The 23,161-nt window shown below is 55.5% G+C and overlaps 2 protein-coding genes across 13 annotated transcripts in view; both read right to left on the bottom strand.

Annotated features, from left to right (window-relative positions):
* Window positions 1–12,920, bottom strand: part of DNM2 (dynamin 2) — a 50,550-nt gene extending 37,630 nt beyond the window's left edge. For 9 of the 11 annotated variants that reach the window (XM_075916131.2, XM_075916124.2, XM_075916126.2 and 6 more), the window contains exon 1: window positions 12,663–12,919. In XM_075916131.2, coding sequence (XP_075772246.1) covers window positions 12,663–12,823 — 161 coding nt within the window. In that variant the 5' untranslated portion in view covers window positions 12,824–12,919. Of the gene's footprint in view, window positions 1–12,662 lie in introns of all 11 variants that reach the window. The other 2 variants (XM_075916125.2, XM_075916133.2) reach the window with 2 other exon arrangements.
* A 5,315-nt stretch (window positions 12,921–18,235) lies between these two features.
* LOC149520906 (uncharacterized) lies at window positions 18,236–23,161 on the bottom strand. Of its 2 annotated transcripts, none has more exons than XM_089774788.1 (4): window positions 23,023–23,161; window positions 19,821–20,000; window positions 19,425–19,554; window positions 18,236–19,002 (listed from the first exon to the last, which is right to left on the bottom strand). In XM_089774788.1, exons 2-4 carry the CDS (start codon window positions 19,996–19,998, stop codon window positions 18,738–18,740), a joined length of 573 nt encoding a protein of 190 aa, XP_089630914.1. In that variant the 5' UTR covers window positions 19,999–20,000; window positions 23,023–23,161; the 3' UTR covers window positions 18,236–18,737. The 2 variants fall into 2 exon arrangements, with proteins under 2 accessions (XP_089630914.1, XP_089630913.1); XM_089774787.1 differs by having other exon boundaries at window positions 22,997–23,155.

Raw genomic sequence — 23,161 nt, 5'->3', positions numbered from 1 at the left:
TAAAACGAGCAGCAGCACAACAGCCCTGTAGAAGAGAGGGGGTCAGTGCCCATGTCCTCAGGTGCCCCCGTCATACAGCTTGGAATGGCAGCAGTTGGTTTTCCAGCTATCAGCGTTTGAATCACGAACCGAGTGCAGAGGGTTAAAACTCGTGTGCGCCTCTGAATTCTTATACACGGCTAACTCAAATACAGACAGTTTAACAGAGGAAGGAGAATCCGTCGTTTTCTTTTTATTCTTGGAAGTCTCATGTGCTTAAGTGTTTCAAATCACTTCCCAGAAGGGCTGGATTTCTGGAGAACAGCAGAATAAAACAAAGAGCTGGCAACAGCCCTTGGACGCAAAGAGAAGTCTTGGAATGAGTCACCCCCACCCCTTTCTATTGGGTAGGAACTCAAGTGTGCAGGCCATTGTGAGACCTACATGGCGGATCTTCTGCCCGGAAACGATGCTCCTCCACATGTTGGGCCCGCTGCGCTGGCACAGGCAGTTACTGCAGACTGAATAGCTCCAGTTTCTCTCCAATCGCACTAGGAACAAGGGTTAGAAAGAGCAGCTGGGGCAGGCGTGAGGGGCACCCGAGGCAGGTTCGAAGCAGTTTCTGGTCTACCACTCATGGCTTCACTTGAGTTCCTAGGAAAGGCTGCACAGAGCCAGGGACGGGCAGTGTAGGCTAGTGACCCTCATTCTCCGTGGCCAACAAGCCCAACACAACCAAGAGTCTCCTGTGATGAGGTAGCTTTGCTAACTGCACTTGTGCCTAGAATTTAGGGGGGGGGGTCGATGGAACCCCCCAGCACTGATGGGAGCTCACGGCTCTTCCAGGCAGCGGTGCATGCAACAGGCATGCACCCCAGTGCACACGCCTTGGCTTTGTAAGAGCATTACTTTAGCAATACCGGTAGGAAAAACCTAACCTGGGGGAAACCAGCAGAATCTGGCAGCCTTGCGGGCACAGGCCACATGCAGTAGCCTACGACTCACAAGTTGCTCACCACTGCAGAGAGCTTCCCTGTGCGTCTCAGACCCTGGCCTTCCTACACCGCTTGCTTTCATTGCTGCTGTGGTGCTCTGCAGCTCTGCCAGCTGCTCTCCCAGATAAGGGGTAAGAGTAATCGCCACCTCGCTTGTGTTGTGCCCAAAAGCTGGCCAGCTACCTCCACTACTTTGCCCTTTAGCCAATACCCAGGCGAGCGACACGTGTCCAGCTGTGTTAAGCTGGTGGCTCGTGCCCCCGTGCATCACAGCGCAGTAGCAGAAGGCGATCTGGCACGGCTGTGTGGCTGGGTGGCATGGGCCACGCAGAAAGCAGCGCTAGACCCCACTTGGGTACTGACAAGCAGACCTGGGGCAGAGCTGGAAAGCGAGCCTGCAGAAGGCCAAGGAACTCTGCACACCAAAGACAAGGAGGAAACATCTTTCCATGAGACTGGGAATACAGGCACGACATCGGCTCCCAACAGCAGGGGTAGGAGCCAGGAGGAGGAGGAAGGGTCTGTCTGTCGTAAGGTCAGCGCCTCTTGGCTTATATTCTCTTGTGCTCTGCTTTGCTTTAGTGCCACCTTCCAGCCAACACCCTCAGAATAGCCCAGGGCATGGAAGTGTCACACCAGACCTCATGTGCCAGTTGGAACAACCGCTGTCGTCTGGTTCCCAGCTCACTACACAAGGTGACAGGCGCTTGCATCCCAGGAAGCCACACCCCCTCCACAAACCAGCAACTGGCTTCTGCGCTAGCCCCATCTACTCCCATCTCGCAGGCGGAGACCGGACCTGTTGGAACCCGTCTTGAACACGGGTGATAAGATCCCGCCTCTCAGCAACCGGTTCTCTGGCCTCTCCCCTTCACCAGGAATGACTTCCATTATATTGCCAGCTCAGGAGCCTGAGGGATGTGAGGACTAGTGACTATCCAACGAGCAAATGCTTATCGGCAGGGCTCGACAAACTGTTTCTACTCGCCCATGGTGCGTAGATTTCAGCCGGTTGCTCTGTGCGCCCCCATTCACCAGCTCTGCCAGGCTGGCGCACGCACAGTGCCAGGCTGGCGAGTAGCTCTCGCCGCAGTTTGTCGAGCCCTGCTTATCGGCTAGTCGACAGGCTAGTCAACAGTCGCTTCCCCCACTCTTGCTGCCTCTATCAGAAAGAGGCAGCAAAGGGGGGGAGGGAGGGGGGAAGAGGAGGGGATACTTCAAAGCAGCAGTGCTGCTTGGAGCCTGGGGCCACACCCCGGGCTCCACATGGTGCTGCTGCTCTGAAATGCCACATGCAGGCCAGGGCCAGCCGGGGTCTCCCCAGCGTACCCTGGGCTCTGTGTGGCTACAGTCCTAGGGCTGTTACTATACTTCAAAGGCGGAGGCGCCCTCTTGACTAATCAAAATGCATCGACTATTCGATTAGTCAATCAGTTGATACTTAACATCGCTACTTAAAGCACGACGCACCAACACGTACTAAGGGCCTGGATGCCAGAGCAACTGTCTGTTCTGGGGAAGGACCACGACCGTGGCCGCTAGCATCCTGGGGAGACATTCCGAGTGCCATTTTCAAATGGTTTGCCATTCCAGGGGCATGCTCTCAGTATGGGCCCAGCACGCAGAGATGGTTCAAGTACCCGCATCTGTCCTGGGCTGCCTCGACCCATCCTTGAGTTCTAACTAGTTTTTCTGGCATTTCTCTAAGGACGTTCTGGGCCATTTGCAGGAAGTGTACATTCTTTTTAAAAGGCTGGCTCCACGGTGAGCTCAATGGCTGGGCAAACTGCATTAGACGTAGCACAGAGGCTGCCTTACAATACAACTCTAGCAATCACACACTGATTAAGCCAGGCTGGGAACTGAATGGGAGAGGCTAGGAGACCCCAGAACCACCTTAAGGCCTGTGCACTCTTTGCCTAGTTATTAAGTTAGGGAACAGGGAAGGCCCAAAATAAAAAGTAGAGGCTACTTGTACTGGCAAAGGGGGAAGCAAAATAGCCAGTTTGCACTTGTGTGTTCTGTAACTAGGAGACCAAAAGGTTTCTCGTAAGCCATGTTGGTTTTGTTCCTCCAAAAGGCTGCATAATCCAGCCTCAACTCAGTCACCCAAGTTCTCCAGGGCAACCCTCTGAGAGTTCATGGGGGCATTCTCTTTACAAAGCCTCCCCTTTTCACCTGTTAAATCTTGCTGACATTTGCCTTCAGTGCTCAAGGAAACGACTTCCCTCCCCTATGTAACAGAAGTCCATTTCAGGCTCTATTCTCAGAGCCTGCGTGCATGGACCTTGCTCTTTTAGCTTGCAAAGAGCCATGCACACCCAACACTCACTATAAACGGTTAACTCTTTACAATGCCCTGGGAACCTGTTACTGCACTGCCACGGACGTGCGGCAAGGCTTCCATAAGCAGTAAGACCACCACACACTTGCCAGTAGCAAACGCTCACAATCCCCGTGAGGAAGGGAAGCAGGACTGTGGTGCAGTTGCACAGCAAGTCAAGGACAGAGGCAGGAAACAGAATCCAGATTCTCCAGCACTGTCTGAAATTAACATGCAGCAGGAATCAACGGCAAACAAGTTTGTGCTGTATGGCTTAAGTCCCAGGGTCAAAGGGGAACGTGGCTTGACCACGCAGAAGAAAGCAAGGGGGCCTACCAATTGAGCATAAGGGAGACTGTGGCCTGCCGTGTAACGAGAGCTCACGCAATCGAGGGGGAGCGGGAGCCTCCGCTGCAAAGGAGATGTGGGCCACGCTTTGTGTGCTACAGGCACCAGCCCATTCCAAACTGGGTCCGTGAAGGGCAGGGTGTGGGCGTTTTAGAACCAAAGGGCGCTGCCGTATTCACTTCAGCGCCGTCACGCTTATCTCGTGGGCAGCAGAAATGGGAGTCATCTTATCCACAAGAAACTTCAGGCCAGAAGAGAAGTCAAAGGGGACCAGGACTCCACATGAAGGGCCTTTCCTCATTTCAAAGTGGAAATGGCTCAGCTGCACACAGCACCAGGCTGGAGAGGGGCGGTCCCGGAACTGGCCAGCTCGGTGGAAGCTATTAGCAACCAGGGTTTAAGCAGAAGTGCATTCCAACACCCAACAGAAGTGGGTCCAATAGAAGATATTCTCACCCAGATCTTTTCAAAACGCTGCTCTGCACCTGTGACCCTGTGTAAACCTCCAGTTTGAGCTAGACTGGCTGATAATGGATCCTCAGCTCGACTCGAAGGGCAGAGGGCCACTTCCAGAAGCTAGCAGGATGCCACTTCATACCCACATGTAGCTTGCACTCCCCCCATTACCAAATTCAGCTCTCTAGCCTTCCATTTCCTTGTCTTTTGCCGTTTGGAAGGTCCTGCTTACTTGTGGCATGTGTATGCAGTTTCCCTGCACTAGTCTCCTAGTAGGGTTCAATCCTTCCTGGAACCTTGTTTATCTTGGCAGATTCTTCATGAGGACTGTACACCTGCTCTTTCTGAAAAGACAGTGCAAGACGGCTTCCTCTTCCACCCCTGCCAACGGCGGACTTGCTGTGTGATTGACTCCATTTGTTTAGGATAGTGCCCAAAGGTCCCAGTCAGGATTGGTCCTGTTGTTGCACTGCATGCTGTACACATACTGAGACAGTTCCTGCCAGAACTTACGCTACAGCTGGGACAATACTTCTCCCACTAGCGGTTAAGGGGAGGGGGAAAGGAGTGGTTCATAAGTGTGTGAAAGTGCTTGGGGAGCCTCAGCTAGAAGGTGCTCAGACTTAGGAGTAAGTTCCTACAGCCATCTTGGGGTCAGAGAAGTTGTTGGCTACACAGGATGGGAAGAGTCCAACACCCAACATGAAGTGGTATCACTAGGCAGGTGTCCGTGTGCACCCACTGGAATCGGAGTTACTTGACTCTGTTCCATGGCTGTTCCTCAAACCAGCTCTCCCCTCCGCCACAGATCCTCTATTTCTAACTTCTATTTTTCCTCATACATCCGAGACCACAGGTTATCAGCCACTAGACTCTGGTAGCAGGATAGAGTGACTCATCCAGGCGGAGCGTAATTCAGATGCACCGAGCTGCATCTCGACAAGCTCACTTAATGCCAACAAGGCAATTCACTCGACTGACTTAGGAATGTTTGTGGAGTGTTACTGCACAGCCACTGGACAGAAGAACTGCTCTTTTAGATGTTCATCCTGCCCTGAAACATCAACTCTCCATCTAACAGAAGCAGCAGCAGCATTCCATGGACATTGCTCTCTACCTTAGATTCACAGATACAGATGTAGTTATTTGCTGCCTAGCTGATCTATTTCCTCTGAAGCTCCCCACTGTTGCTTTGACATTTTCACTATTAAAGGAGGGCCACGAGTGTTAGCAGCAGCTGCAGGATGCAGGTCGGGTGAGTGTAGAACTGTTCAGAAGCGCAACTGCTGCTGCATTTCACCAAGAACTGAGATTAAAGTTGCTGAGAGGCCTCATCTGCAGCCTTCCTGGTTTCATGAGTGTTTTATTTACAACCACTAACAGTGTTGATAACATGTTCCGAACAAGACAGAATGGCCACATTGACAATATATTCAAGGAACCAAATGTCAATAGACAGGCCTCCCAACTGTGTGACTCACAATGGTGCCATTGTAGTCCTGGGGCCCAGTGAGCCAAGAATTTACTACAAGTCAATGGTCAAATTTTATGTAGATTGAAATGTCTTTTACAGTTCCATTTGTCAGGATGTCACTGACAGAGTCACTGCAGGGCCAGTGTGGCACATCTGTACGGACATGTAAGGGTTCCACAGAAGGATTAGTCAGTCAATGCACATGTCACTGTGACATCAACAGGATGGTTCGAATCCTGCTAGCAATGCAATGTTAACACACCACTTTCTATTTCCTCCTGTGTTTCTCTCCGTAAGAGGGTTGAAATGACTCCTCTACTGAGAGGTGCATTGCTACTGGCAAGACCGACCCTAGTCAGATTCCCCACATCGTTTTCAGTGGGCATTAAGTGAGCTTCACACTGAAGGCATTTTAAAGATCTGAATCAGATTCAGGGATTAATTTGCAGTTATGTTGGGACTCTGAAGACCTGAGCTCAGTTCCTGCTCTGCCACAGCCTCATTGGGTGACCTTGGACAAGTCATTTTGTCCTAGCTTCATGGGGAAATCCTTTTGTTTCATCTATTTAGACAGAGAACTTCAGAGAGGCCGTTTTACTGTGACTGCACCGTGCCCAGCACTGCAGGAGTCGCCTCTAGGCTCTATCACAAAATAAATAAGTCACAATGGATTTTGAACAACTAACTTACGTAACCAGGATCCAAAGCTCCTCATTGTGCCACCTCCCTGGTATCTATGGCCAATAAGCAGACTAAACCTCAAGGCGGCTTGCGATTAACCCGAGCAGGTAGAGCCAAGCACACGCCTTGCTGTCTGACCAGGAAGTACAGGAGCTCAGTTGCCCTTATAGCTTGGGAACAGGCACCACTCTCAGAGCAGGATGAAATCTGAAATGTTCTCATTACTGCTATTTCCCAGGCATTTCTCAGGATTGCTTGGTGCCTATTAACTAATTTGCTATGGGCAGTTCTGAACATGAGGTAGCCTGAGGTGTAGTGGTGTCCCTGGAGTCTTGTCCCTTCCTCTGATGCATCTGGAGACAGGATATCAAAACTGCTGGACCATTAGTGATGCTTCCTAGGCAGTAATTTACAATCCATACATTAGCTAACCCACCAATTTATTATGTATTAAGCTAGATCAGAGTGATCAAAACACGCACAATCTTAAAGGGAAATTTACCAGCACTAAATATTTCCATTTACAGGCAAGAGGGTCAGTAGTTTTGTAATACAAAGGATGGAAGCTTTTAACAACAAAGCAGGTAAATTGGAAAATAAAAGAGATCAAAATATTCCCTTATCTGTATTACTAACATGAGACATTACTCCAATATGCCATGAGGAGAGGCTAAAAAGCACTAAAAAGCACAGTTTCAAAAAAAGTCTAATTTACTTGTGTCTTGCTCACGCTTCAAGTCCAGCTCCCACAAGCCTCACACCACACAGGACTGGTCCACCTTGTTTTCAGCATCAGCTCAGTACTATTGTCTGAATGGCAAGTATCCCCCAGAGATGTTGACACTCAAACAAAGACTATTTACATGGACATTTAAGTCATTCCTTTTAAGCGCTGCCCACACTGCTCTTAGGAAAAATGTTTGGTCTTCTATTCAGGTTCTTTCGGGACACTCATCCCATGAGACCCAGCACCTGTACCAGTTTAACTTTACACAAACAAGCAAGGCTGCTGACGTAAGTGGGACTCCTGAGTGCTTAAGAGTTGAAAGGTTCTGGCTCACTGCATGGAGGATTGACCGGATGTTTGTAACCCAGTGCTGGTGTAGCCATGTGGACCTGAAGAAGGGTTCAGTGCAAGGTCAAAAGTCCCCCCCCCCCCGCCCAAAAGAAACTGGTCCAGCAAATATTATCCCCTTCCTTAGTTGCCTTCGCCTTGTTAGCCTCACTATGTTCTCTCTGCATCCCTCCACCAGCTCGCCCCTTTGCTACTGGATCGAAGATAAGCCGCTTGTCTTCACTTGGCCCATCATTCACTAGATGTCAACACCCACCTCACACCTGCCACGCCCGGCTCCCCACGCCCATGCCTTACTTTTCCAAAGAAGCCCCTTCATTTCAAGGGAGGGACCACGTGAGGATTACCTGTCGTGATCCCTCCCTCTGGGGCATCAGGCACTGTCAGCAGGCAGGGTACTGGACTGGATGGACCTTTGGTCTGACCCAGTGTAGCTGTTCTTATATTCTTATACAAGGGGCAGCTGGAGAGAATACATAAACATCCTGTTTCAAACTCTGCTTTAAACCTTTGTAGGTATCACAACAATGACGCTGCTGGTATGTGGAAACTCCTGCTTCCTCATTGACCAGTCCTGTCTCATTCCTTTGACTCGTCCATTAGTCTGCCTGTATCCACCTGTCATTTCCTCATACCTGGGAAGCTTTGAGACAAGAACCAGCTTTTTTTGGGAGACAGGAACCAGCAGTACCACTCCCCCCCTTCCCGCTCAGCATAGAGCACCCTGCCCAATGGAGTCCTGGCTCATGGCTGGAGCTCCTCTTGAGGAGTTTAGATCAGCATTTGTTCCACCAAGTCTGACCTGCCCAACCCCAACCCGCCAGGTAAGATTTTCCTGTTGTAACATGTACAGGGTCAAGCATGGTGCCATGCTACAAGCGGAGGGTCCCAGCCTGGCCAGTCAACCCTAATGCTGGGTTAACCGTTTCAGGCAGCTCCAGTTACACCAGCGCCTGTAGTTATAGCTGCGCTCCCTTTTAATCTCATCCCAAACGCTTCTGTAGCGATGAATGGAGAGAACACAGCAGGGGACATTACCCAAGCCATTGTTCTTGCCACACAGCAGGAACTTTTGATCTTGTGGCTTCGAATGTGGAAGCCCACCATTGAGCGTGCAGCATTCAACACAGACAGCATAATTACCCTCAATTACGAACAAAAGGGCCCTGCTGCAATACAAAGTTAGAACTAGAAGAGCTGACTGGAAGATTCCAGGTTACCCAAAAAAAAACCTTACAAAGATTTTTGCCTCACGTAAAACCTGCCTAATTCAGACACGTATTGAAAAAGATGCTAGAGATTTTGGTTAACCCCTTATTAAAGGCCTCCTTGCTGAAGGCTTAAAAGCTGTGAAACAAAGATTTTTTTAATTACGGGGCAGGGCTTGCAGCGTCACTGTAATTATAGGCTGCCAGTATATCCACTGGCAGCTTCTGAGGTGGTAATAACTTGACCATGTGGATCCCAACAGTGACAAAGCTTAACTCAACGCATCAGCCCAGGTGCAAGTTTTGTTTTACAAAACTGGATTTCAATTGATCCAGCTGCTTTTTAAAAAACCCATCAATTAGTAAAGATGGAAGAACTGGGCTTCCAATGCCCCCTCCCACAAGCTCTCCGCAAGCTCTCCATCCAGAACACAGCTCAAACCCACATGATAATGAAAGACCAAGATCAGATGCAACATCACAAGGCCCCAGATTCTGATTTAAGACATATGATCATTGTCACCAACCTAGGAAAATTGTAAATAAGTGAAAAGATTCAACTGCAGGATCAAAACACTGGAAAATTCCTATTTCTTCCCCCTCCCCCCCCCCCCCAACAGAAAGAATAAATGACTAGTCTGAGATCATCATGATTAAGAGGCTAAAGTATCCAAAAATGTAGGGAAAACAGCCCAGCCTGAGTCAAACCGAACACTGCTCTTTGGAAACAGACAAGGCACAACTTCTACTCAAGCCCAGGCATTACAGAAGAGGCAGGGAGTGGAAATGCAGGACTAAGCGCGCACAGTCTACATTAGGGATGGGAAAGGTTGGGCAGTTCCAGCTAGCCAGTGAGGGCTTTAGCAGCTCCAGCCCTGCAGGGAACCCACCATGGTCAGGGGCTGCTCTGGGGGGCTGGGAGCAGGAGCCCCATGGCCTGGGGGCTGTTCCCACCAGGCTTAGTAGGTTAACCAGTTAAGCATTAGGTTAACCTAACGTTTAATTGGTTGACTGGTTAGACGTGAAGAATCCAGGGTTAATTACATATCAAGAACTCAATACAGCATCTGCTGTATGCCAAACGGGGCCCCGCCTTGCTGTGCGCTTTAGAAACATATCAAGTAGTCATCCTTGCCCAAAAGGCCTTACATCGCCTAAAACAGAACTAAGGGTGGGAGCTGAACAAGCCAGAGACAAAATGACTTGCCCAAGGTCACCTGGCAGATCAGTGGCAAAGCAAGAACTAGACCCATGGCCTCCTAACTCCCAGTTCAGTGTCTTATCCACTGGGCCATGCTGCTTCCCACAGTGCCTCAACCTTTATTAAAGCTATTCCCCATCCAATACTATGAGGCACTACCGGAGAGACAGATTCCAGATATACCCAGTTAGATTGTCCTGTTCTACCAAAGATATCCTACAAGTAGCAAAAGTCACGCATTAGTTACCAACCTTTTACCCGCATCCTTTAAGCTAGGACAAGCTGTAGAAAAGGCAGAAATTCAACACACTGAAAACTTAGGTCAGTCGGAGACAAGACAGACCCTTTATAAGTGACCTTGCTCCCCAGGTCACAGGGGTTAAGCACCACAAAAGCAGAAACAATTAAAAGGGACTCTTGAGTCACACCAGAAGAAATAAGCCTTTAAAAACCCAAAGCTTTATGGACTCTACAGTCCACTTGTGCAGTAGCTACCCTGTCACCACACTACCTTGTGACACCTCACCTCAGCCTCTCCCCCTTATCTAGCAAGCCCACTTGCTGCAGCTTGTCTTCGAATGCACTCTCCCAGAGCAGGGACTGGATCCTGCAGACAGATCCATGAAGGGTGGGACCGAGGCAGGAGCCTAATGATCCACACTAAGGATATAATAGAGCAGTTGACTAGTCGGTTATCCGACAAGCAGGTCCTTATTGGTTAATGTATCAACTACACGCAACATTCCTCTCCCCATATATTTTTTAGCAGGCTGGCTCAGTCGCAGCATTAACCCCCTGCACTGGTTCTTAGTGCTTATAGTGCAGAGCCACAGTGGGGGTTAATGCCAGGTCCCAGCATAAGCCGGGACTGAGCCAGCCTGCCTGCACACTGGCTCTTCGTGCCAGGCCCCAGCATCAACCCCTGCTGTGGCTCTGCAGTACAAGCGCTTGTAGTGCAGAGCCACAGCGGGGGTAGTGGCCGGAGCCAGCAGGAGCCAGGAGCGAGTGGTAGCAGTGTTACTCCTTACTGATTAATCGTGTAGTTGACAAAATGTTTGTCCACTACACAATTAACCGATTACATGCTTCTTAACATCCCTAATCCATCCAGGTACACAATTTCCAGGTCCTGGTTTGTACAGCACCAGCAGAAAAGGACCCCATTTGAATTAAGATCATCATGGGCATTATTGCCATGGGAACAGCAAAAGGCTAGGACTCTGCTATAAGTCTAAGATTAACTTGAATGAAGAACAGGTTCCAGTTTCTAGAATTACACTCTGGAACCTTGTCAGCTGCTCTGACAAAACTGTCCTCCCCACCTTGCAGACACTTGTTCTCCTGTAGATCCTTGTACCACTTTTTAAAGAGTCCTGAAAATAGTGATTAAGGAATTCAAAGATGCTGACATCTACCCCCACTAATCTGCAAGTTAAGTGCCATTAATGAAACAACAACCAAAGCTGTTCTGTTAAAGCATCACACAGAGCTTGACTTCAGCTCGAGCGATCAATACAAAAAAACCTCACACATGCATTCCACAATTCACTAACAATCCAGGTTATTCTTAGACCATTGAAACAAAATGCTGACCGAACCCAGCCTGACTACAGAAGCACTTTCTTTTTCACAGGATCATTTTTCAGCAGATTCTAAAGTCAATCTCCGCTCCATTTCCCACTGGTTTGGAAAACTATCACTGAAACAGGGATCACCACTTGAAATTAAATAGCCCATGCAGTACCACAAGTGCAGATCCAGTGTGCTCCGGGTATACCAGAACATTTGTATAAAGTACAGTTAGCTGGATCAAGTGGCACACTGGCTCCTACCAGTGCAGATTAAAGATCTTCCTCCTCGGAGTTTAAGGAATTAAAACAAATACTAGAACAACCCTCTACACCAGCTGGCCCACTCTGCTCATATCCTGCATCTTAACAGATCCCACCAGGCATGACAAACCACTTCCCCAATTCTTATCCCATTGAAGTGGGTGGAAGACGGTTTATGCAGAAGACAAACAGGAATTACCTAAATCTTCTCTCTCTCTCAGGGTAACATACAGCTCACCAGTGTAAAAACGGAACTGGAGAAGGTAAGGGATTTGGAGACAGAAACAAGAGAGGCCATGGCACCTGAGACCTTATGAAAAGCTCCACAGGGTCTATCAGGAACATATAGACTAGACAAGAGCTCAGCTTCTGCTGCAGTAGCTGGCAGTTCCCAGGAAGGTGCAGGGGGAGGGGGGAGTTAGCAGCAAACAGCCTCCTCCTAGCCGAAGTGCCAGTCCCAGCACCTTGCACCTGCAAGGCTCAGCCCCAGGGACCCTTCGGCAGGAACAGGGTGGCAGCAAGTGGGGCAGCGGCCTCTCGGGAAGGGTGGGAGTCTGCAGCCCTGCTCCCAAGGCTCAGGAGGGCCGGCGCGAGCCCCCCGCCACTAGGCGCAGGATGACAGCTGGGGGGGGGGAGGAGAATCCTGCCCCCCCCCCAGGAGCCCTGCTCCCCGCGTGGGGGGCACCCCAGAGCAAGTCATGGCTCCTGACGGGGGGAGGGGGGCTCCATGCAGCCTCTGGGGCAGGGGACAAATGGGGGGAGCTGGCCTGTGCCCCAGGACTGGGGGACGCGCCTGCTGCCCCACCCCCCTGCTATTCACAGAGCGCTCTACGCCCGCTGCGTCCCGCGGAGAGGCGACCTGGCTGCGCCGCCAGCGCGCGCGCCCTACGCCAACTGCGCACGGCCCCGCTCGCGCCAGCGGCGCAGGACCCAGGGCGGCGCGCGCTCGCGAGTGACGCGAAGCGGATTCACAGACCGCGCCTGCGCCAACCGCGGAGCCGCCCGGCCGCTCCCGTCCCGCCGGCTTACGCAAGCGGCGTAGGCGCGGCCGCGCGCTCCCCCAACGGCAGTACGCGGCGCGCGCGCTCACCGGCCCACGAAGTTCTCGAGCACGGAGCTCTTGCCCGCGCTCTGGCCGCCCACCACGGCGATCTGCGGCAGGTCCAGGTGGCAGCTCTGCCCGATGGAGCTGAACGCGTCCTGCAGCTTGTTGACCAGCGGGATCAGCTCCTCCATGCCCCGGTTCCCCATGGCGGCCGCGGGGCCCGGCTCCGCAACGGCTCCCGGCCCAGCTTCCCCTCACGGGATCCTCATCCGCCTCCGGCGCCGCTTCACCCCTCCCTGCCCCGCCCCGCGCGGCGGCTCTAGCCAATAGGGACGGCCGTTCCATCAGAGCGGGCGGTGGGTGGAGGGCTGGGCCTCATCGGCGCGTGGCTATTGGTCGCCTGCCCTGTCACTGGCTTCTCCCAACCTATAGCGTTCACGCGTGACCTTGTCAGGAAGGCGGGATATTTAGGTCCCGCCCTAATATCTCCTTTCTGGTTCCTCATTGGAGGAGAAGTCAGTCGCTCTACCTAAGGGTTACGCCCTCTCCGACCCTCACTGCGCCCTGTCCCCATTGGTCAGAACTTTTGCCACTCTGCCACACCATCCATTTCATTGGGAGAGGCGGGACTTTTCGAAGAAAGGCGTGATCAGAATGTCAATCATCATGTCCCTCCTCATGATTGGTCTCCTGTCCTCTTCCCTCCCCTCCCTCCCCCCGCCGGTACCGTATTCCTTCGTATAGAACGTTATCTCAATCGAGTACCTCATTTCTCCGTATAGCAGCACGTTACATTAGCGTATGTCTTCTTAATTTTTTTACCATATATCTCCCTCTAGAAGCTCATGTTACGTTACCTTAATTCTCTCTGTTTGGCAGCCACTTGTCCATACAGAAGCCTACTATGAACCACCCCCCATGGGGTAACATAGCTCTCCTAGCTAGACAAGCTGCCCTCCCATATAGCATATTGCCCAGTTTAGACGCCCACCATTGGGCTACCGTAGTTCCCCATATAGAACCTGTCCAATGCACGGCTCAGCAGCGCCACTGAGAAGGACGCTTATCCTAAATCTCTTGCCCGACTCCAGATAGGTGCCAAAACTGTTTACAAACATTGTCACTTTATATGCATTTTATTTGCATCGCCGTTCTGCCTTGAGACCACACTCATGCTGCTGGAGCCATTTCAGTCTGCTCCCAGCTTCCTGCTACCCCCCACATGCATCCTTAGTAGATTAGCAATAGGAAGATTCCCAGTGGGCGTCGCAGGTAGCCCCTACCCACGTTCCAGAAGGGCGCCACGGGGCACCCAAAGGTACAGGACGGTAAACCGAGTCTCAGGCTCTACCCCATTTTCCCACTGGAGGATGCACTAGTGATGGTATTTTAGCCACTCTCTGCTGCTGCCCATCATCCGAGGTCTCTGGGCACCTTCCGCCCAAAACAGTAGCAAAGCCACTAGGGGATTTCAGGGAGGGTCTGCCATTGTTTCCTTTTTGGGGCCAGGGAGAGAAATTTCTACCTTAAATGATAATGCATTTAAAGGGCTATTGGTCTCAGGAATTTTTGTGGCTGGGGCGGGTTATTAAGTAGAAGGAGAGGCTCAGAGCCGGGCACAAGTAGGGTGACAAGATGTCCTGATAATGTCAGGATGGTGCCACTATTAGGGGCTTTGTCTTCTATAAGTGACCTAGAAGCCCCCGCCCCCAGCACCCTGATTTTTCACACATGCGGGCTGGTCACCCTATAGATAAGTGTCAGCCTTAGGGCAGAACGGACAGTTTCCAGCATTCCTAACGCCATCAGACTGGGGCTGGACCTGCTCTCTGCTGGATGTTTGCCTGAAGCCAGTTTCCCCTCCACTGAGCACAGCTCCTGCCTGCTTGGGTACCCTGACTCCAGCTCAGGAAAGTGTCTGCTCAAGCCAGGACGAGGCCAAACTTGCTGAAGGGTTTTTCTGCACAGGGACTTCCCCCACAGGCTCTAGGAGCTGCAGCAGCCCAGCCAAGCTTAACACCCTGGCCACTCACAGTAGGATGGGGTCAGGGACCCAAGCCCAGTGCATCAGGCCCGAGAAGTGGCAGCAGAGCGGGAGCTGGCTGGAGAAGGAAGAGCTGTTCTGCACATACAATGCAAGCCCCGGAGAGAAAATCAAGCCAGTTTCCTACAGGACAAGGGGGCAGCCAGCTGGGAGGGGCAGCCCCTTCTCATCCACACCAGAAACCCAGGTCTTAGCAGCAGTGTCCTGGGAATCACATTCCCGATGGCTCCCCCATTCACACGGCCCCAAACTCAGCTACCGCTGAGCAGGCAACTTTCCAGAGCAGCGTGTGCAAGAGTGTGAATCAAAATTGTTGCAACCCCAAAGAAAAGAACCTGGGGGGGTGGGGGGGGGGGAGACAATCTCACTGGTTTGTTTCCATAGTCACAAGTGTTTGATTTTGACCATTTTTTAAAGGTGGCGGGAGGATTTAGCAGAAAGCTTCCCAGCCTGTTTGCCCCAGTAATACCCTCTCAGCCCGCTAGTTCACCCTTGTGCCGCACCTGGGCAGCGCCTTACGCCCACTCCCTAGGGAGTCGGGGAGCAGGACAAATGCTCGGCCATGCCGCAGCCTCACCCCGCTCTGGAGGAAGTTGGGTTGTTGTCACTGCTTTGATCTCGGTTGGGTGCTGGGGCTTCTCAGGGCACAATCCACGGTCCCTTGCACAGGGACTGCACGGTAGTGCTCCCCCAGCACAATTCCTGTGCTCACAACAGAATTAGTGTGTCGTCTTCGAATCGCAACTGAGGCCCCATTGGGGCAGGTGCTGCAGAGACAGAGAAACAAACCATTGACCCTGCCCTGAAGAGCTCGCCAACTAAACAGACCCAGGGTGGGAGGGGAAACTGAGGCACAGAGTGACTGCTCAAGGTCTCCCAACACGTCTGTCCCAAAGCGGGACTAGAACACAGGTCTCCCCCGTTCTTACGAGGCATAGGGCTCATTGATTCTCCTTGGATTTTCCTCGGGTGCTGCTTGGCCTGGCTCTTCTGGTGCCAGGGGGTGCCAGGGGTACAGTGTTTACAGACGGGCACATACGGCCCTGACAGTGAGTGCTAGAGGAGGGAGGTTAATGGCTTCCAGGCGACCAAGGCCCGTGGGTGAGACACAAGCTTTCAGGTTCCACAGAGCTCTCCCAGGACCAGGGTCAAGAGGCCCCCCCCGGCCGCCAGGACTTACACAGTGATCCTGAAACCATTACAGCCCATGCTTAGTGGAACTGCCCCCAGGTGACTGGGGATGGCAGGGGAAAGGGGTACAAGGAGGCCACCCAGAGGAACAGGGAGGGGGCACCCCTGTAGCAGGGCCATGGGAGATGCTCTTCCAGCATGCTACCAGGAGTCACCTGTGCCCCCCCCCCCCAAGCTTCCCAGCAGAAGCAGGTTCTGCCCAGACCAGGAGCCCACAACTCACCCCAGCGCCAGCCCCTACCAGAACAGCTGCCGAACCAGCAGCCACCCCCACCGTGACCCATCCCCCTCCCCCACGCACCGCCAGGGGCCCACACACACCTGGCCCAGCAACACAGCTGAAACCAGACACTGGCGTTGCTCTAACACCGCCTCCCACGGGTGAGCACAGGGCACTGCCCAGGGGCACAAACACCTTCCAGAGAGGAGTCCGGGAGCGAAACGTCGTCATGTGGCTCGACTCTAGAAACCAAGGACTGGAGGCCCCTGGCTGTAACGCTCTGTAACCCACTGCCCCCCACCCCCTTGTGGTCCTGTGACTGCGGGGTGCTAGCGGGCGGGGGTCTGAGGACCTGCATTCGCTCTTTACGCCAGCCCCCTTGGATTGCGCTGGGCTGCCAGGAGCCTTTCCCAGCTGCAAAGGGCAGTCAGGTGAGCTCAGGCGCTCGGTCCCCTGAGAGAGCCTTCCCCGCCCCCACCTCTCAGGGACCCAGCAGCACCTCAAATGCTAGTGAAGAGGCAGCGGTGACTTCGGAGAAAAGCCAACAGCAGGAGTCTGCTTCTGAGACTAGATCCAGGTACCCAACCGTGGAAGCCGGCAGCAATTTCCCCTCCGGAGAAAGGGGCCTCAGCCCGGTGAGTTTGAAAACACCATGGCTCTGTCTAGTCACGGCTTCTTGCGCCAGAAATATGCAAATGAGCCTAAGTGGGGAATATTGCTGAGCCTCATTTGCATACCTAATGAGCCACCATTTTTGCAGAAGAGGCCCTTGCGCCAGGAGCTGTCTACGCTTCCCCTTCGTGCGCAACGCCGTTCTTCCTGAAAAGTAAGCGGCCTTGCGCAAGAGGGTGTTTGTTGCACAACCGGGGCGGTGTAGACAGCTCCTTCTGGCGCAAGGGCCTCTTCTGCAAAAACGGCGGCTCATTAGGTATGCAAATGAGGTGTGGCAATATTCCCCACTTAGCCTCGTTTGTAGACGTAGCCCATGACAACTTTGGGCAAGTTGAGCTGCTTTCAGGAGGGGGTGGGGAAGAGATCTGCTCATTAACTCCCTCTAGAGCCTGCCCTTATCCATGATGCATTTGGGAGCGTGCACGCCCACCCGCCCCGCAACCGGCGAGAGCTCGGACCACCCACTCCGCCAGGCAGCTTCCTCGTCTAGCAAAGCGTGTCGGGGTTTGGTTGTGCCAGGACAACAGGCCCTGCCTGGAATTCAATTGTTTTCTCAAAGGGTCAGGCAGGAGGGTGAGTTATGCTGCAGAATGACCACAGGGGGGCAGAGCTGGGGCCCACTGGGCCAGAAGAGGGACAGCCACTGTCCATTGCAGAGTTTGTCGTGTCCCCCCGCCAGGGGACATGCCCCCTCCTAGCACCTGTGCCCCCTGCAGCGGCCAGGGAGAGGCGCTTCTCCCCTAGCCCCAAGCCGCTGCGCTGAGTGCGGGCCGAGGTTTTCCTCTCTGCCCAGGGCAGCCTGCACCCCTCAGCACTGATGGAAGTGAAGAAAAACAGCTTCTTAGAGTTAGGGACCCGCCCGAGGCCGGGTAAGACCCTGCTGGTTGTTCTGCGGGCGGCCTTGGTCTCCCATGTCCAGCTCCCTGCTGTACCGCGAGGCTATGGAGTTAGGTTTGTAGCGAGGAGGGCAGCGAAGGGCTGGGTGCCCCATGAAGTAGCAACACCCCACAGTGACAGGCTGCTGCAAACGCTTCCTTTGGGACCAGCAGGCCTGTCAGCCGGCAGCAGCCCAGGGCCGGACCAGCGCCCAGCAGGCCAGGACTGAGCCAGAGCAGCTGCTGCCAGCCTGGCCCGAGAGAGGAAGGCTGCAAGACTGTACGTTGGTTGTGGGCAGAGGCTGGTTGCGGGGGGCAGATCCACAGCCAAGGCTGCTGCCCGTGAGCAGGTGATGGGGAGATGCCCCCAGCTCTGGGGTAGCCCCAGGAGCACCCCCCAGCACCAGCGAATAGGTTTGATTGCACCCTGAAGCAAGTTGCAGTCGCTTAGCCTACTTGCTCTCATGTAGCCCCCTCTAGTGGCGTAAGTGCCATCGGCTGGGGAAAGCCCCTTAGCCGGCTGGTCCCTGTCACCCCCCTCGACGAGACCCTCCCTCACGCACACCCCCGCCCCTCCAGGCAGGGCTCCAGGGGCAGGAAGAGGGGCAGCCACAGCTCACGTGGAAGAGTTTTATTTGTAAAAATCCAAGCCACTGTGACGTCATCCAGTGCAAGGAAGGGAAGCAAACACGGTTCAGACCCCAGGGTCCAAGTCCCAGCTCTGCCACCGCATCCCTGTGCCTCAGTTTCCCCATCTCCCTCCTGCACCTCACCTAAGGCTCTCCAGGCGAGGGACAGTCTTGCTCACTGCGCATCACCCAGTTTAGGAGGCCCAGCCTCTATTGGGGTGCATCAGAGCAACCATGGACACCCACCGAGCTGGCCTGGCCCTCCAGACAAGGGCAGCCCAAAAGAGGTTCCCTGGAGCCAGGAGCCCTCAGTGAATCCCTCCAGTGACCCAGTATCTGCTGCTGGCCATTTGTGCAGAGGACTTCCGGCCTCTGCCCGGTTAGTCACACAGCTGGCTCCCCAGTACAGCCCCTCCCCCCTTGGACACCAGCCATTCCCCGAGGTGAGTCCCCACCCAGCCCGGAGCAAGCTTATCTGCCCCCACGTTGTCATTCCTTGCAGGTCCCTTTGCTAGCCCCTGCCTGGGGCTGCTTCCTGTCCGACTCCGGCTGCATCCAGCACCCCTGGCATGCAGCGTCGCCTGCCTTGGCCTTGCTGCCAGGGACCTTGGCCAGGGGTGCTCGGGGCTGTGCGGCCCGGCTGGCTGTGCCCCGCGGCGAGGGCGACACAGAGCCCCGCAGCCCTGTCACAAGCTGACTGAGCCCTGGGGGGAAGTGGCCAGTGCACAGCGTCTCCATGCTCCTCCTGGGGCTCCTGGAAGAGAAAGAACCATCAGCTCCAGGGCACAGCTTCCAGAATACCTCCTCAGGAATGCACCACTGCCCTCCACTGGATGGCCCCGGAACTGCTCTCCTGTGTCATAGGCCCTATAGCGCCAATAGCTAATGGAGATTCTCCTGGGGCTCAGTGACAGGCGCTTCCCGAAGAGCTCCAGGTCCTATCCTCATGGAGCGCCGCATGTCACAGCACGCAGCCTACAGGCCACCGAGTCCACGTCGATTGTCGGCTGTGTGGAACAAGGCAACGTTTGTCCAGCGCCTAGCGCGACAGAGCGCTGCTCCCAGGCTCCAGCGTAAGGCCAAGTTGGAGCACTGCATGCTGGGAGTCCGTTCCCATGGGCTGGCGCCAGGCTACGCTACATGCAGGTCTAGGAGGAGCTGTCCCCGGCGTGTTACCTGAGGCCCGGAGCGCGCTGGGGGCTCTTGGCGGGCGAGAAGGGGAAGGCCGGCAGGGAGCGACGCTGGCGCGACAGGTAGCTTCTGGGCAGATCGGCGGGCAGCTCCACATCCAGGGGCAGAGCCATCTCTGGGCACGGAGAGGACAGGGACGGATCAGCCCAGCCAGGCATGGGAGGGGCCGAGAGCCGGGTGAGCTGCCCCACCCAGCAGCACTGGCCCAAGTCACCGGTGTAACCCAGGTTCCTGGATTCCAGACCCTCTGCACCCACCCAGGGACACGGGCCCGGAGCCACACAGGCGATAGAGCCCTGGGGCCCCAGCAGGGCGGGGTCCGAATCCCCCTCCATCTCCAACCCCTCCCCCATCCAGCCCGTCTCCCCCGCCAGGCCCTACCACTGCGGATGCGGCTCAGCTCCGGCCCCAGCAGCTTCCCGTCCAGCGTCAGCAGGACGCATTTCTCCACCTTGAGCTCCGGGCTCAGCTGATCCACGGCGCGCAGGCTGGGCCGCTCCAGCGCCTCCCCTCGCAGCATGGCCAGGCGCTCCGAGCGCAGGGCGTGCACCACGCTCATTGCTGGTGGGGGGAGAGCAGGGGTGGCATGGGCCAGCAACCCCCCATCCAACGCCCACCCTCAGGCTACAGCCACGGCCCTTCCAAGTGCGCCAGGGAGAAGGCCCCAAAGCCGGCATGAGCGTGGCAGTGACCCCCACCCACGTGTTGGCCCTTGGTGCTTTACCCAGCCCCACGGCTGGGTCCCAGCTCCCTGTGCTCACCGCATCACAGCGAGCACCACTCCTCGCATGCCCACGTGCTAAGGGACATCGCCCGCGTCCCACGTGGCACCCAGAGCGCTCGGGGGGCCCTGTCCCACACGCTGTGGCCAGTGCCCACGGTCAGCCCCAAGACGGCCAGCTTGAGCCCCACTGCCAGCCACCCCCAGGACAGCATTAGTGTTCCCCTCCCCCCCGCTGTGGGAGCGCCATGACCCAGAGCCCTTTGGCACCTGCTGCTGGCTGGGCGGCCTCTCCTGAGGCAAGGCTGGCAGGATGACATGCAGCCCCCCAGCCGGCCTGCCAGCCCTGCCAAGTGACCCACAAGCAGCACGTTAGCCCCACCCCCGGGGCAGGCCAGCACCTGCCTGAGGCTCACAGCCGCCAGGGTCCCTGTGCTGTGCCCACCCCAACGAGCTCAGCCTATGTAGAGTCCCTCCCCAAGACTGGCCCCCGACCCTCGAGACAGGCCTGGAACCCAGATCTCCAGCCGGGCCCCTCACCCCCACCCACTGCTCAGCCCCTCCTGAGAGCAGCAGCTGTGACTCCCTCCCTCCGCCTGCTCAGCAGGCTTGGCTGTCCCGGCCGAGCCTGCACCCTGCTCCGTGCCACCTGCCTCGGCCCGGCGGCTGCAGCATCCGAGCCTGGACCAGGTTCGCCTTCCACACCAGCTCAGCTCAACGCTGACATGTGGCACCTCTCCTCTGCCCTGCACCTGCCAGCCACCCGCCCCCTGGGCAGGGAGCGCCAGCCGCCCGCCCCACCCACCGGACAGGGAGCCCTGGCCCCTGCCAGCAAGTCATCGGACCCCTTCTGCAGTGCTGGAGGCCAGAGGAGACTTGCCCATCCCCCGGGAGAGCAGGGTCTCGCCCACCCGCCATGTCTGCAGGGGCCGAGCAGCTGTGCAGGGGAGAACGCTGCATTCCAGCAGCACAAGAGAAGCACCAAGCTCGGGGTTGGGCTGCCCGTGGGATCAGCAGGGCAGGAGGATGAACGGGAGGTGGCAGGGGAGCCGTGAAAGGAAGCGAGGGGCCAGCTGCAGCAAATGATTTTCCTCTTGCCTCTGGCTTTCTGGGCAGGAGTTAGAACTAATTAAATCCCTCACCGGACTGAATCTATTGCCGCTTCCCAGCGGGGCTTTGCCCAGGCAGCGTGGGGGAAAGCCTGCCACTGGCCTGCTTCCAGAGCGCACACAGGGGAGGCTCAGACCGGGAAGTGGGCCAGGCTGCTCTGCAGGTTCCTGCTGCTCCCCACACAGGGCCCTGCTAGGAAGCCACTTGTGAAAGGCCAAGGCTCAGCCTGGGGGGGCAAGGCTGCTCCCACGCTCAGTGCACCAGGCTAGATCTCTGGCAATAGGGGTTGGAGTCCTGGTTCTGCCGTAGGCTGCCTGGCAGGCACCTTGTGGCCGCTACGTGCCTCAGTTTCCCCATCGGGGCCTGGTAGATGTGAGGGTTTCCCGGGATCGTCAGGCTCTAAGACCAAGTCTCATTAGCAGCCAGCACAGCTGGCCCTTTAGCAGAGAGAAGCAGCATGTTCTTTTCAAAGCCTCCCCCAGGTATCCACCCCAAAGCACTGCCAGCTGGAACCTGTGTTCTGGAGCCAGGCAGGCAGCCTGGCACTGCTGGGCCAGAGAGGGGGTTCCAGCTAGGGCTTGCTCGCAATCCACCACTGGCTCACACAGCGGGCGCTGGGTCCTGGTGCTGCATGGGGATCAGGTGAGCGGGTCTGTCCTGGCACTGCAGCAGGCCTGACCCCTAGGCATGTGGGGGAGAGCACACAGGGCTCCATGCACTGCTCCTGCCCTGGGTGCCCATTGGCTGGGAACCTGCTGCTAGCTGCGTCTGGGGCAGCATGGCTTGTTGTGCCAGGAGAGGCCATAAGGCCCCTCCACAGCCAGAGCCCCCTCCAGCACCCCAAAGCTCCAGCCTCAACCCCAGCTCAGAGCCCACACTCTCTAGTCACATTATATCGGGCAGCGGCATCAACAATTTTCATCAACTGGCTCATGAGAAGAAAGTTTGAGAGCCCCTGGCCTAGAGTAGGGTTCCCAAACTGGGGGGCATGAAGAAGTTCCAGGGGGCATGAGGCAACCCAACTTCCTCCCCCAACTTCGGCCCCCCAAGTTTTGCTGCTATTTTTGTTTCTCCTCCATCACTTCCTTCCCCCCCACAACAAGTTTTGCTGCTATTTGGGGGGCATGAGGGTTCCCCAAAAATCAAAGAGGGGGCACGAGGCCAAAACGTTTGGGAGCCAGCGGCCTAGAGTCTGGGCATTCCAGGGTGGGGGAGACTCCTCTTGGCAGGCCCACGCCTCTCTGGCAACGGAGCAGCTGCAGCGTGACCCAAACCCGCACCTCAAAGCCCTGGCAAAGCGCACCTGGCCAGAGGTGCTACACACAGCCTGCCGGGGGGGGAGTGTCTGGAGCACACCCTAAAGCTTTACAAAAGGGGACTGGAGAGAAGGACGCCGAGTATTTCTGAGAGCCCTGCCAAAGCCATTTGGTATTGAACAGGGCCACGGATCCCAGGACAACAAACCTCACAAGCACATTCCTCCTTGCCCAGCCTCCATGGGCCCCCTTGCGCCTCAGGCAGAGGATGGGGCAAGGAGCCATTTCCAGCTGTCTGAGACAGTCCCTTACATGCGCTTTGTGGGCCCCCCCCATTAGGTAGGTGCTGACTGAACCCCTGCCCACCAGAGGGTCCCTACCCCAGAGGGTCCCAAGCACAGCTCCATGCCCAGCCCCCTACCCCAGGCAGGAGTAGGAAGACAGCAGCCAGTTCTCATGCCCAGGGCTACCTGTTGTTGTGGTGGTCCCAAATCACCTGCAAGCCGGGCTCCCTCCTCCAGCCAGCCCAGCACCTGCCCCGCTCAGCCCCCACTGCCGCTCCGCCCTATATCCTAGGAGCCTTGGCGCTGACTCCTCACACCTGCCCTCAGTCTGCGCCTTGTCGGCCGCCGCAC

This window comes from Pelodiscus sinensis, chromosome 31 (genome assembly GCF_052426305.1).
Source record: "Pelodiscus sinensis isolate ZL-2025 chromosome 31, ASM5242630v1, whole genome shotgun sequence".
NCBI lineage: Eukaryota > Metazoa > Chordata > Testudines > Trionychidae > Pelodiscus > Pelodiscus sinensis.
Note: the sequence above shows the minus strand (reverse complement) of the source record. Positions and strands in the feature narration are given on the sequence as shown.

Coding starts and splice junctions, on each gene's coding strand:
- LOC149520906 (XM_089774788.1), bottom strand. CDS start 19,998: ATGAGCGTGGTGCACGCCCTGCGCTCGGAGCGCCTGGCCATGCTGCGA. Junction 19,555..19,820: donor GCTGAGCCGCATCCGCAGTG/GTAGGGCCTGGC, acceptor CTCCGTGCCCAG/AGATGGCTCTGCCCCTGGAT. Junction 19,003..19,424: donor CAGCGCGCTCCGGGCCTCAG/GTAACACGCCGG, acceptor TTTCTCTTCCAG/GAGCCCCAGGAGGAGCATGG.